Source organism: Aristolochia californica, unplaced genomic scaffold (genome assembly GCF_029961685.1).
Source record: "Aristolochia californica isolate CCGP_79_NKW_82.1479 unplaced genomic scaffold, dmAriCali1.0.hap1 SCAF_4, whole genome shotgun sequence".
Taxonomy (NCBI): Eukaryota; Viridiplantae; Streptophyta; class Magnoliopsida; order Piperales; family Aristolochiaceae; genus Aristolochia; species Aristolochia californica.
The window spans coordinates 39,046,370-39,060,830 of NW_027182103.1; the positions used below are offsets into that span (position 1 = coordinate 39,046,370).

The 14,461-nt window shown below is 37.9% G+C and overlaps 1 protein-coding gene across 3 annotated transcripts; it reads left to right on the forward strand.

Annotated features, from left to right (window-relative positions):
* The first annotated feature begins 1,046 nt into the window (after positions 1-1,046).
* On the forward strand, positions 1,047-9,169 carry LOC137962227 (serine/threonine-protein kinase GRIK2-like). 3 transcript variants are annotated; one of them, XM_068808973.1, is made up of 14 exons: positions 1,047-1,104; positions 1,209-1,262; positions 1,890-2,114; positions 3,477-3,831; positions 3,940-4,014; positions 4,100-4,144; positions 4,473-4,547; positions 5,644-5,731; positions 5,847-5,971; positions 7,517-7,612; positions 7,775-7,841; positions 7,931-8,046; positions 8,144-8,222; positions 8,357-9,169. In XM_068808973.1, the coding sequence occupies exons 4-14, from the start codon at positions 3,547-3,549 to the stop codon at positions 8,539-8,541; spliced, it is 1,236 nt and encodes a 411-aa protein (XP_068665074.1). In that variant the 5' UTR covers positions 1,047-1,104; positions 1,209-1,262; positions 1,890-2,114; positions 3,477-3,546; the 3' UTR covers positions 8,542-9,169. The 3 variants fall into 3 exon arrangements, with proteins under 3 accessions (XP_068665074.1, XP_068665073.1, XP_068665076.1); XM_068808972.1 differs by having other exon boundaries at positions 1,056-1,262; XM_068808975.1 differs by lacking the exons at positions 1,047-1,104; positions 1,209-1,262 and adding an exon at positions 1,286-1,656.
* Positions 9,170-14,461: the final 5,292 nt, after the last annotated feature.

Genomic DNA, 14,461 nt, shown 5'->3' on the forward strand with positions numbered 1-14,461 from the left:
TCTATTGATTTGATGAGTGCCTCTTCTTATGACTAAAATTTTTAAATTTAAAGTCTCAACTTGGAAGTACAAGTGTTGCTGCATGATGCGTCACCTTCTTAGATTTAGAAAATTAGTGTAGAAGTATGAGTATTGTTATCGTTGACTTCCTTAGTATTTCTTCAACTTATCATCTTTTAGTTTTCCATTACTTCAGAGCAATACCTATAGATTCACTACTTGTAAAAGTATAGAAGTATGCTCCAACATGAGTCAATTTTTTTATTCACTAGATTTTTTTAGCTACCCTTAGAAAAATGAATAGTCTTTTTTTTAAATGCCCTAAAATTGGTTTTTTCTGCCTTTAAAATTGAGCAAAGTTTTTCTTTCAAACTTAAACTGTTTTGACGTATGTATAGAGTTTTGTTATTTGGTTAGGAATGAATTTTTCCTTCTCTCATATTTGTTTTGTCCAAGTTAGGTCCCTAATGTCTTTTTTTTATCAACTGTTTGAGAGGAAGAAATAGAACAAGAAAGAGGTATTGAAGAGCCTACAATAAAGAATTTCATGTATTAAGGTAAAAATAATTATGTTGATAGTAATAAAAGACATCCAAGTAAGGGGAGAATTGAAAATGAAGAATTTTTGCAACCCAAAGTTTTGAAGAAAAAGACCAAGAATTTGTTATTCACAAGTTGAAGTTAGCAACTCTAGTTTGAAGAGGGGTGAAGAAGCATATATAGAAGAGTATTATATCACAAAAATAAGTCTCATAGTAGAATAATTAATATTGTGAAGTCTTACAGGAGTCTCATAGGAAGAAGTCTCACACAAGTATTTTAGTTTGAAGGTATTTTAGTTATTTTAATTCTCTGTAATTATCATTTATTTTTATTCTAATTAGGTGTTTAAGGGTAGTTTAATCCGATATAGGTTTTGTAATAGAGTTTGTTATTGTAGGTTTCTCAGGAGTAATTAAAAATTTATTTTCTTATCTTCTTGATAGAAAAAACCCTAATAGAAAAAGCCCGTCTCGCAACTCAAAATTCGATGCGCTCATGCGCACCATGCCAGCAGTTGAGCTTTCAGCTGGTAACCGAGTCGTTGCGGAGGCCAGAGAAATTGTACAACAAACGCGACCCCGCGCTCTGCTTCTCTGTTTTTTTTTTCCCCCTTTATTTTCTGTTGTTTTTCTCACCTGGCTACTTTTTCTTCTGTTTCATGGAAGATGTCAGACAACAACGACAGCACATTCCATAGCCAACTCGTTTGAGATACGCCGGTAATTTTTGTTCTCTTTCTCATTTGCTCTTCTGATCCAGTCAAATGCCCCTGTCAAGGATTCCTCAAAACGAGACCTCTCTGTCCTCCTCTTTCTTTCTGCTGGAAATAATTGATTTTCTTTTTCCCATTCGAAGCATCAGCACAATCGTATCGCCACATTCCCACTGAATTTCCGAGGAAAGGTTTTTTCTTCTGTGATGAGGGTAATTCGGCTTCCGATTACCTCCTGAGATTGCTGTTCGTCTTCCTAGCCGGAAGGGCACTTTCCCCTTATGACCCTGAACCGGGTTCTTAAGTTTTTTAAAAGTCGAAGATATACAGGGTCTCTCGCATAATCGACGCTAGATTTTGCTACCGTTTTGTTGGTTGTTAGGGTGCAGGATTCCTGAGTTGTGAGTAGATTTTCCCTCTTCCTCCTCCTTCTCCTCCTTAATTTCCGTTTTTCATCGTAAGTTAGGTCACCAAATCCATTTTACTCTATGGGGGAATGCACTATGAAAGGCACTCTCCTATCATGCTTAGCGTTCGAGAGCCCTGTGCTCTTTGTCTCATTCGAAAATTCTGCAGACCTTTTAATATATTTCTTTTATTTTATTCTACACTTATTCTTTTCTTTTTGGTGTAGGAATAGGCCAATACACTGGCATTGTTGTTGGAGGAAAAAAAGGGACGTGTACAATAGGTATTTTAAGTAGCTGGATTTTTCTCCAAGATGGTCGTGCAGAACCAGAGCGGCATCTTCATCGTTGTCATTAGCTGCTTCATTCAGTTATGCGATTGGCATCCATTGGGATAACAAAATTGGTCTTGGGCGGAAGTGCCTTATATTCTTCCCTTAAGTTTTTGTCAGGTATGTCTACTGAGAAATCCGTTTCCACTTCTCTATGATCAGCAAACGTAACTGCAGAGGTATCGTTGTTTGGATCCTAAGGTTGTTACGTTATTCTTCATACCCGAGGATTTACAATATGTACTTCGAAAATATTGTTTTTTTTTCTTTTACATATCATCAGAATTTTGTGAGGATTACGATAACCATGTATTCTTTAAAACCTGAATGCATAACACTAGCCTAGCTTACCATACTTGATCACTGATATCTGCTTCGATATGACCAATAATCATGCGTTAACTTAATAATGGTTGACTGATTGTTGCTTCAGTTGTTATATGTATTAAAATTTCCATAAATTTGGATTTTGTATCCATATTATATATTCAATACAAAAAGAAAAAAGAAAGAGTGAGCAGTTTTCTAAAATCTCCAAAATCACCAAGAACATTTCAAGCATGACACTCACTGTTGTTGCTGCGTATGCAAACTGGGAGTATTCCATGATTCGAATTGTTATACATTTGTAAATTTTGTCATAGTTGAACTCTGTGGCCTTGAATTCTGAGATATGGCAAAACTAAAAGATCCTGGAAACATAATTTGTCTTTCTTGTTGCTAAAATATTGAGGCTATGTCAATGGTTCTCCTTCTTTTCACTGAATCATTTCCCAGCAAGTCTTTCTCCATGCATGTCATTTTTTACCTTACTGGACTTTTATGGCTTTGCCTTCCAAAATTATGGACCTTTTTGCTTTAAAGGTCCACACTCAATATGTTGAAACTTTCTTATTTTCTCATAAGATCAATATTGGCCCTAAGTGCTTCTTTAAATATGCTTAAATCCTATTTTCTGTTGCCTACTTCTCAAGGTCGCTTATTCCCAATTGTTTTTTACCCTTTACCACCTTTTGTGTAACTTTGGTGCTCCTAATTCCTAGTTCCAACCTTAGTATGCTTTACGAAATTCACTAAAGCAGTGTTTTGGGAAATTGACCTTTTCATGATCCTTTCCCTTCTCCTCACAATGTTGTACCCATGACTCGACCAGCTAGATGGTTCTCTTTGTCGGCTTCATCATTTTATTAAATTCACCAACATTAAATAAATGCAAAAATTAAGAATTAGCACGTTTTTATATTTGCATGGAGAAAATACAGATTCAATTTTTTGTCAGGAGCAAGTTTGTTACAGGTAGGTTCACTGAAAATGTGAACAACATTTAAAATTCAAGGTTTTTTTTTTAATTCAGTATGTGGTTTACATTCTGTGCTTTTATGGTTTTGGAACTGCTGGTGAAAGTTGTAAATACTGGAGTTTGAAACCTTTCTACTGTGTCCGGTAAGTCACACAAGTTATTTGTCATTTTGTTTGTTCAAGCCATATTTACATCTGTCAAGTAGCGAGTTCTTATGTTTGAGAAGAGCTTTTCTGTACAAGCTTGAAACAAATGGGGTGCTGTGGCTGCTTTGGATTCTTGAGGAAGCGTCACAGAGCCTTGAGACCTAGTTGTGGCTCTGGTGCTCGATACTCCCAGGAGTTTTTGTTAGCAGATAGTATGGATGATGTGGATGGAATATTTTACAATGGTGAATCTGGTATTCTTCATGGATGTGACGGTGAGTCACAATTGAGGAGTAAAGCTGCTGAAGAAATTCTTTTATTTCAAGCTCAAAATGGAATGTTATGTAGAGAAATTCCAGTTAAGGAGACTCAGCATGCTACAAGATCAGAGGTGGGTAAAAGAGAACCCTACTTGCATTTTAAACGATAAGTTTCTCTTGTGTAATAATTTGATTATGCATGCACTGAGTTCTGTTTTTTACCCCCAATTTATGATTAGGATGAAGATGGGAATAAGATGGTCAATGAATATGTTCGTGTATGCAAGATTGGTTCTGGCAGTTATGGGAAAGTGGTAAGATATGTCCATGCACTTGGCATGACGAGATCACTCTTTATTGGATTACGTGACAACTAGTATTATTTTTGCCATGTAACAGGTTTTGTACAGAAGCACCGCAGATGGAAAGCAGTACGCAGTTAAGGTAATTTCTTTGTGTGCAAAGTAAATGCATGGGGGCTTTGGACTGTTGGGAGAAGCCCCTTTTTTTTGTTTTTTTTTTGTTTTTAGATTTTTGTCTTCTCTCTAGAATTGGACAAACCCTATTTGGAACGTTGACTGTGTTTCTTGACATAGTCTTGGTTATACATTATGTTTGTCTTTGTTCTTATCTCTGTTTATTCTCTGAAACCCCATTTTTACTTTTATTTGTATTGTTTGAGGTTATATTATCTCCTCTTGTAATTCTAAAGTTGATCATATCTTTGATCCTTGTATTTATTCTATCATTCATTCCATGTTTCATCCTGCAGGCTTTCCATAAGTCTTATTTATTGAAATTGCGAGTTGCACCTTCAGAAACTGCTATGACTGATGTTCTTAGAGAGGTCAGTTCTTTCCTTGTGCAAATGTATCACCATAATTTTGCACTATGTTTTCTCATGAATTTAACTTTTGCTTTGATGTGAATTCCTAGATGCATTTCATTGACTGGTATTTTTTTGTTGTCTTTCAAGTTTGTGTTATTGATTTTATTTCTTCTTTGTTGTATCTCTTCTGGTGCTCCCAAGATACTTCCTCTTGCATCCTGCTGTTTTAATGAACTTTTTCTTGTTGTGCTCAAAAAGACAAAAGATAATCAGATGAAACCAGTTTTATCAGACCTAGATCAACGCCAGTTGGTTGAACCAGGTTCCACCAGATCCAGTCACTGCACCTGGTTTGAGACACAAAAAATCTTGGATTCTACCAGAAATAGGCTAACCTTCTGATCGGTCAGGTGAGGTGGAGGCTGGTTGTGTGGAGGAAATCCTTCCGCTGCTCAACACCAAAACACCTCCCTCCTGGCATCTACAGGGCGTGGCACGGCGCTCCATCACTTGTCAGTGGAGAATAAATGAAGGAGCAGCCCCCTTCCTCCTTATCTTTGTACAAGTAACAGATAGGAGGGCTCCCCTGCCTCCCCCCTTTTTATTGCCAATGTTGGAGAAGTCTCTAGCCTCCCCACCATTATGTGGAACTGTATGACAGGTAGGAGGGCAGCGAAGCCCTTCCCTGTGCATCCAAAATAGGGAGATTCTCCTCCTCTCTCCACTATGTGCAGAATTGGGGAAGGCATCTTGTCAATCCAGCTTCTTTTGTTCAATTTTTTTATGTAATTTATTGTTTTATGACATCATGATGATGCCATAGCAATTCAACTTTTTTTGTGGTTGAATCTGGTTGACAAACACAGCACACCTCATATTGTTGATGACAGGACCGAGTCTAATAATATTGGATCAACAATTTCATTCAAACAAATTATCAGATTTTTTGAGAAACAAAATCATCATATGAATATCTTTGCATCTAACTCACTCAGTCTTGATGGGGAAACAAGAAAGTTTAAGGAAAATTTTGATTCTACTGGATGTGGGGTTGCAGACCTTTATGAGTGTTTTCTCAGCTTAATTGTATGAAATTTATGTTTTTCCTTTACAGGTTTCAATAATGAAAATGTTGGACCATCCCAATATAGTAAATCTGATAGAGGTGATCAATGATCCAAACACTGATAACTTCTACATGGGTAATTCATGTCATTAGTTATTCATTTTTTCTCTTAATAGCAAATAAGCTATTTAGCACGATCAGCTAAAAGCTTATAGATCATTCGTTTTTGACTTAGAAAAGTTGATCTGCAGTTTTGGAGTATGTTGAAGGGAAATGGGTTTGCGAGGGCTCTGGTCCACCTGGCGGCCTAGGAGAAAATACTGCTAGAAGATACCTCCGTGACATAGTTGAAGGGCTCATGTATCTTCATTCTCATGTAAGTTGCTTGTAGTTTGAAGAATTATTGCATTCTGAATACAATTACTTTCCCAGCATTTGTCTTCCTTCATATACTTAACTTTTAACTTTTATAGGAATAGGTTAAAGATATATTTTCTTCTGTTGTGTACATAAAGTTCATTATGTTTGTATTGTTTTTATCATTGTTGTGTCTTCTGGTTTTATTTATTTTTGTCAAGAGTGCAAATATTAGTCTACTCTGTGGCTAGTATGCCTTGGCCCTGAACCATACATAGAGCTTGATATGTCTTCTACTAGAATCCTGTGCTGAAGCTTTTTGATAGAGCTGAGATTCTGCTTATTTTCATCTAAAGATGGAGTTGCCAAAAAAATCAAACCTGGACATAATGGTAACACTTGACATGCTTAGTAAGCACAATGAATCCACAATGTCTGCAGTCTAATATTAACACTGAAGAGAATGGCCAATGAGAGTTTCATTCTCCAAAACCCATCTATTAACACCCTCTGAATCTCTGTCAACCATGAGTCACTCAAAGTAGTGATCAGAGTTCAACCAGAGTTCAATATTGATAAAACAGTGCATACTCAAGTTTTTGTGGAAAAGTTTCATGTAGTATTACTAAATTCACTTAGTCTCAGTTGGTAACCATTAAAAACTTGGTTGGTTCTGGCAATGTCCATTGTGAAAGAAAATGATGAGAAAAGGGGGAAAGAGGGGGAAGGAGAGGGAGAAGGGGGTGAGTTGCATATTCTTTCTGACTTCTAATCTTTATTCAATGATGGCTAGGTCCAAATGGGAGCATGTAGGTTATTACCATTAATCATGTTGTTCAAACTTGGTTCATGGAATGAGATTTGTACTACCCTTCAAACAAAAAGCCTTCCTTTTTCAGCTGGAAGCACTGATCTCAGTGGTTTCCATTCTATGGAGAAATCATAGTTTGGTTTGCTAAAAATGCTTTTCCAAATTACCTCGTAATTATGATTGGAGTTCAAATACGAAATTGCTTACCGGATTGGAAAAGGGTTTTATTGAGTTGGAAAAGCCTCATATTAATAGACGTTAATAAATGTTAAGCCTCCTAACTGGGTAGTTATTTTGGGATGGAACTGACCTTCAATCTAATGGTGCATCGGAGTAGGATATGTGTGTGGGCTAAGATCAGTTTGTGCTCTGATGGATGGGAGTTTGTGCTCACATCTCAGGTTCATTACGTGCAAGCTGGATGTGAGGGAAGTGTTGAGTGGGAAAAAATTTATATTGATAAATGTTCAGAAACGTTGTTGGTTATAAGGATGAGCAATAATCTTCCTAAGTGAGTAGTCATTGTGGGATGGGACCTGGCTCAATCCAACAATTCCTTTTTCTTACAAGTATTTCTACATTAATCTCTTTTAGAGGTCATGTTGAAGAGCTTCCTGGTTTCTTGTTGTTGTTTTATGGCCCAGCCGAAGAATGGTCAGGATGTAGCAACCTCTTTGTTTTTATTTTTTTCCCCAATTTTCCTCCTGACTTTAGGACTCATAATACATTTCTAAACTTCCTTTTTGACAACAGAATATTGTGCATGGGGACATTAAACCTGACAATCTACTAGTGGCGAGCAGTGGTACTGTGAAAATAGGAGATTTCAGTGTAAGCCAGGTTTTTGAGGTAAGCTGTTTTGTTACTTGACTACCAGTGACTCGGATGCAGGAGCATGCATAATTTATCTGATTGATGTATCTCTCTCTCTCTCTCTCTCTCTCTCTCTCTCTCTCTCATCTCTGATTTTTCTTCCTTGAATTCCCCATTTACTTGCGGTGTTATTTGCAGGATGACAATGATGAGCTTCGTAGATCACCAGGCACTCCTGTGTTCACTGCACCAGAATGTTGTTTAGGTGCAGCATTTTAGTTGTAAAATGATATTCATTTAACTTCGGTGCTTTTGAGCCCTGATCAGAACCTTGTTGTTTGTTTGCTTGAGCAGGTTTAACTTACTATGGTAGAGCTGCAGATACATGGGCTGTAGGTGTTACCTTGTATTGTATTGTATTTGGTCAATACCCATTTCTTGGGGACACTCTACAGGATACATATGACAAGGTGCTACTTTTTGTACTTGACACTTTTCCCTCTTATCTCTTTGACTTATGCTTATGAATGCAACTTGGCCTGATAAAAGTGCATCTTGGTGTACCAGATCGTTAATAAACCTTTATCTTTCCCAGAGGAACCAACTTCACAGTTGAAGAACTTATTAGAAGGGCTTCTCTGCAAAGGTAGTGTAGATGGCCAAGGTTGCTTTTTCATTATATTTTCATTTGTACAAATTATTTTGATTGTATATTTTTTCAAGTTTTCACTCGATTCAAATGGAATATTTTCAGTCTAAAATGAAGTTTTGGTTGTACAGATCCAAAAAAGCGGATTAGCCTGGGTGGTGTTGCAATTCATCCATGGGTAGTGGGGGAGGATGGGCCTGTGCTCAAGTATTTGTGTCGGTGCAAGCGCAGAAGTTTCCAAAGTGAAGAATCTGCCCAAGATGTGAAGGATGCTAACAACGTGAATGATGCTAACTCAATTTCTTCCATAATTTAACGATCATTCTATACAGAAAGAAGAAGCTAGGTAGGTCGGTGTTTTCTACCTGTGAAAGTATTGAAAGAGAGTATGGGATTGATGCACAAAAAGTAAGTTGACAGTGTGTGATCCAATTTGAGGTACGTGAAAAGGATACTGTGGTTTTGTTTAGGGAGTATTGACTTACCTTGATGAGGTAAAAAAGACCAACTGGAATTGACTAGATCCAGGTAAGACAATTACTTGGTATGTTTAATCTTTTAAAGGAGGCTTCCAGTTTGTATTAAAAGTAGAGACAGTTTGTATTAAAAGTACTAATCAATACATTGACCAAATAATTCCTAAGCTAAACTAATTAAAACAAACAAAACTAAAAAAATTACATACGAAGAGAAGGAAACCGAGGAAAACGAGAGTGGAGGAATTGAGCAAGGCAGATCGAGGAAGAAGGGAAATCCGTGATTGTCTTACCTGGATCTAGTCATTGGCGACCAGGAGAGACGAGATGATGTTCCGAGGTGGAAAAGACCAGAAAACCTTGAAGATTGACGGTAAATAGGTTTGGGAGTGAAGAAATAGGGGAAAGACATTGGAAGAGGGGGGAAGTTGCTTAAATTTTTCAGAATCTGGCGTAGAAACAATCGAAATGGGAGAGGAGCTCCTCGGGGAGTTGAGTTAGAGCAGCGAATTGGCTCCACAATCCGCAACTTGCCGCGTCTCCATAATCTATTACCCGATTATAATAATCCAGGGCAGATTAGGTATTTGGGGTGGTTTTGCCCTTTGAGCCAACTCCACATTTTTGTAGCAAATCCATATGGTCAAGAGTGGTGATCAACAATTTACGATTGGGGGGTGGCTGTCCTCTATCTCTCGTTGTTAGGCTGTCTGCAAGTGATATTATTATTAGTGTTCTCTATCTCTCGTTGTTAGGCTGCCTGCAAGTGATATTATCATTAGTGTGCTTCCTGCAAACAATTATGATGGGCTGGGGTTGCCATTAGGTGTCTCACCAGGAGGTTCTAAGTTTTTTAATAGCTTAAGACCTTTCAACCAAATTACCCGTCTTGGAAAATCAGGAAACAATTCGGAGAAGTGGGTGGTACCTTTGAGCACACGGGAGGACATATGGTTAATGAAAAAACATGTAGTGATGATTGCATAAGGCAAAAAAAATGGTGAATATTCATAGATAGCATAATAGTTCGACCAACTTTTACAAGATGGCGATGCTTTCTTTCGGATACACCATTCTATTGAGGGAAAGGAAAAATACTCTTTAACATTTTCAGATTGAAAGATTTTGACCTTGGTTTTAAATTAATTTTTCACCATAACATAAAAAGGAGGTGAAAATAAGAAATACCTTAAACCTGTCCTTTATCAAATATAACCATGTAACTCTCAAGTAATCATCCAAAAATATAAAAAAAAAATTTAGATTGAGATATGTTTGAATTTAGGATCCCAAGACAAGGTCTTCGACTAATGTAGTGAAAGAGGAGAGGAAGAAAAGGAGGAGAAGAGAAAGAAGAGATAACTTGGCTAGAGAGATGGAGAGAGAGAGAGCTTGGAAAAGAAAACAATTCTAAGGACGAATTTGAGAGAGAAGAGGGGAGACTTAATGGACCTTGAACCTCTATTTATAGTTGTGGAAGGAAGTATGTAATGACTACCATGCCCTCAGGGCTACGAGCTTTGAAAAGAAAAAACATAAGTAGACATACATCATCTTAGATAATTACGCCTTTGTACCAACCTTATGAAAAGACCTTTAAATTACCTCCTTGATGTGGGGAAGGTAATTACTTTGATTCCACTTCGAGATGTCTTCCTACACTCGCCCTCAAGTTGGAGGAGAGAAAACAACGTAGATACCCAGCTTAAAGCATATAGTGGTTAAAATCTCGAATGTGGCTGGTTTTGTAAGAATGTCTGCTAGCTGCTCTTGTGATGAAACATGTCAGAGAGATAAGATACCAGCCTAAAATTTCTCTCGTATAAAATGACAATCTACTTCAATGTGTTTTGTCCTCTCGTGGAAGACATGATTTGAAGTGATATGAATAACCGCTTGGTTGTCGTAATATAATTCCATAGAAGTTCCTTTATAAAACCCCAATTAAGTAAGAAGGGATCTGATCCATAAAAACTCACTAACTGTGTATGCCATAAGTTTGTACTCTATTTCTGCACTAGATCTCATAACAATATTCTACTTTTTGCTTTTCCATTTAACCAGGTTACCTCCAACTAAGGTACATTACCTTGAAGCGGACTTCCTGTCATCAGGTGATCCAACCCAATCTGATTTGAAAAACTTTTTATGTCGAAGTGGTCATGATTCTTATAAAGAAACCCTTACTCCAAAGCTCCTTTTAAATATCCTAGTATCCTCTCCAAGGCTTGCCAATGGGTAAGTTGTGGGTTGTATATGATAAATCTGGTTTGGTCACTATGAAGTAAATAAACTTTTCCATGAGCCTTTGATATTTACCCATATCAACATCTTCTCCAAAGCTTGAACATAACTCTTGTGTTGGCATATGTTGATTTTCAGGACTCCATGGATTTAGCTCATGGAGAAAAAGAGAGACACCCATTGGGAGAAAATAGGAGGAAGAACAGGTTATGGACTTGTTGTCCTAACCCTTCCCCTAAGCTCAATTTATAGATTAATCAAACTTCAATATTATAATTATGCCCTGGAACTTAACCTAATTACATCAATGTCATATCTATGAGATGACTTTTTATTTACCATCCTGTCATCATTGTATGGGCCCGTGGGTCTTCTCCTTGGTCTATGGGCCTTGAACCCATTTTCCATATTTCTTGGATATGTGGGTTTTCCTTGGTCTTATGGGCTTGGACCCATCTTCCAACACACTTAGATATGTGGGTCGTCCTTGGTCGTATGGGCTTAGGCCTATCTTCCAACACTCCCCTTGAAGTTGGTGGTGATAAAACATCATGAACTTCCAGCTTGTTGCAAATAATGTATAAGATCTTCTCATATAAAATGGCAGTCCTTCATATCTTCCAAGACTCTTCATGCTGGTGGTCTCTTCAATGAAGCCCAGTTGGCATAAGATAAGTGAGAGTAAAATCACTCCAAATCATATGACATCACTCCATACTCCAATCATAACTCATGTTAGATGTAGGGTACACTCCTATCTTCTGTAGGTAGTGGGTCTATACGCAATACTCAGAAGTGTAATAAAATTCCTCCATCACCGTGTCCCTTTACATGACATTGACTCTCAAATGGTAGGAGTAATAAATACAGATTAAGGGGCGTAACGAAAGATAATATTCTGGGGCCACCTTAGCTTTCTTTATCATCAAAATAACCAATGTTGATAAAAATCAGCAATTGAGAAGTCCTTCAATCATAATGTCTCATCCAAAGATACACAATAACAACAGCTAAAATGGACCTGGTCCCATTAACATGTACAAAATAATAAAAAATCCTTATAAAGAGACTCATGAAATAATCCGATGCGAATATCTGCATCATATAATGTGTTAACCAAGGAATAAGCTGCCAATACCTCAAAATAATAATCCACTCAGGATAAAGAACCGAGTCGAGCCGAGTCACGAAAGAAATATGTATAGAACTCGGGACCCGAACACGTATAGCTAGGCAAAAAAACAAGTGGGCCAAGTCAAGTTGATCCGGACAGGGTTGATCCGAGTTAACTCAACAGATCAGAAACATCAAGTGATCGTTGGGTTGACCCGGCAACATCTGGTCCGAGTTAGGCTCGGCACTGAACCAGGATTTAATTTTCCTAGCTTATGAAAAATTAAATCTGGCAACTCATCTTCTTCTTCCGTGATGCCGAACAACTCGGGAGACCAGAGACGGCAGGGAGGTATTGTCGTGGCAATCAGATAGTTTTCAGAAAAGGAATAGAAAGATCAAGATTAAATTTCGTGAATCAAGCGGCAATAAATCCGTGGAGTCGAAGCTGGCGATGAACCTCGTAGGCTGGACTAATGTCTTCATCCTCCCGTAGCAGTGTCTAGCTGGCGATGAAGATGAGCCAGAAAAGTTTTCGGAAAAGGAAACAATGGCTGGTTCAAAATAATTTTTTCGGATTTTGAACTCGCTGGAAGGAAGACTGAACTGGAAAGCAGTGATCCAACAACTTCATTCCAGAAAAAAAGCGGAGAGTAAGACGCCAGCAGAGAGTTTCTGAGAAAAGAAACAGCAACTCGGGAGATAAATTCCGAAACAGCGTCCGAAACAGAAATAAGATCCCGGATGACAGCCAGCAGAGAGATGAAGCAGAGTGTTGTAACAACATCGTGCTTGGAAAAGAAGTGCCAGATATCACGATATAAGAGATACCAATTGAGGATTATGGACCAAGAATTGATTTGCCGAATCCGTCTTCGGAATCTGCTGTTAACCACAGCATAGAGGCATATACAGTAACGGTAGCAGCAGATTTTCTCGCGGCGTTTTTGTTCTATTTGCTTTGTTTTTTGAATTTGGTGATTTCTTCCGAGTAGAGTCGTCGAGGAAGACAACGAAAACAAGAATGCACCAACCGTGGCCGATGGTCCCCGAGATGCCCCCTTTATTTCCTGCTAGCAATATCACAACTGAGCAGATTCGAAGTTTCCTGGATGAGAACAAGAAGCGGATTTTTGCAATCCTGAATAACAAAAACCTTGGGAAGCTGACACTCAGTACCAACCAAAGCTGCAACATAATGTAATGTATCTTGCTGCCATCGCTGATGCTCAACCACAGGCTCGTCCTGTACATTCTCAGATGCCTCCGCCTGTGGCCTTGCAGCAGGGAGGACACTTCATGCAGCATCCACGGGGGAACGACGCTGCGCTAAGCAATCTGTCAGAGCCACTGTACGAGCATAAGAGAAAAAAATAACAATAATATGATGAAAAACTAAGCAAAGAAAAAAAAAATGATGGATTTTTTGAATCCTGAAAAACTATAGATGTGAATCCTGAAAATCAAGGCTTTGATACCATGTTGATCTTGAGGATTTCATGGATTTAACTCATGGAGAAAAAAAAAAAAAAAAGACCATTAGGAGAAAACAGGACTTGGTTGTTCTAACCTTCCCCTAACCTCAAATTATAAATTAATCAAACTTTAATATTATAATTATGCCCATGGAACTTAACCTAATTACATCAATGCTATTTTTATAAGATGACTATTTATTTACCATCCTGCTATCATTGTGTGAGCCTTCTACTTGGTCAATGGGCCTTAAGCCCATCTTCCACATCTCTTGGATGTGTGTGGCTTCCTTGGTCTTATGGGCAAGAGCCCATCTTCCAACACACTTGGATATGTGGACCTTCCATGGTCGTGTGGGCTTGGGCCCATCTTCCAACAACATCCATAGGAGTGTCTAATGGTCGACACACCATCATCCCTATGTTCTCTAGTAGATCTAAAACATACTTTCTCTAGGATAATACAGTCTCATGCTTTGATGGGAATACCTCAACACCTAAAACATATTTTAGAAGTCCAAGATCCTTCGTTTAAATTTTTGTGCATATTTTCTTTTTGACTTCTTTCATGTTGTCCACATCACTGCCAATTAAGAAGATATCATCTACATAAACTGCTAGTAATGATTTTCCCTTTAAGGTATTCTTGACAAAGATAGAATGATTTACTGAACATCGACTAAAATAACAAGCGTATAAGGATTTAAAGCTAAGTACTGAAGATGGTAGTATATTAATAAGGAGGTAAACCATACGAATGGAATGAGGCTGGTAAACGTAGGGCACCATCATAGAGTAGAGTAAGCCTTGGGCTACCTCGAGGAGATGTTAGTTTTGTCATTTGGCTACACCATTTTGTTGAGGGGTATACACACAAGATGTTTGATGGATAATTTCATTATCCTAACAAAAAGATTGAAATTCACTA

Coding starts and splice junctions, on each gene's coding strand:
- LOC137962227 (XM_068808973.1), top strand. CDS start 3,547: ATGGGGTGCTGTGGCTGCTTTGGATTCTTGAGGAAGCGTCACAGAGCC. Junction 5,972..7,516: donor TCATGTATCTTCATTCTCAT/GTAAGTTGCTTG, acceptor TTTTGACAACAG/AATATTGTGCATGGGGACAT. Junction 8,223..8,356: donor AGAAGGGCTTCTCTGCAAAG/GTAGTGTAGATG, acceptor TTGGTTGTACAG/ATCCAAAAAAGCGGATTAGC.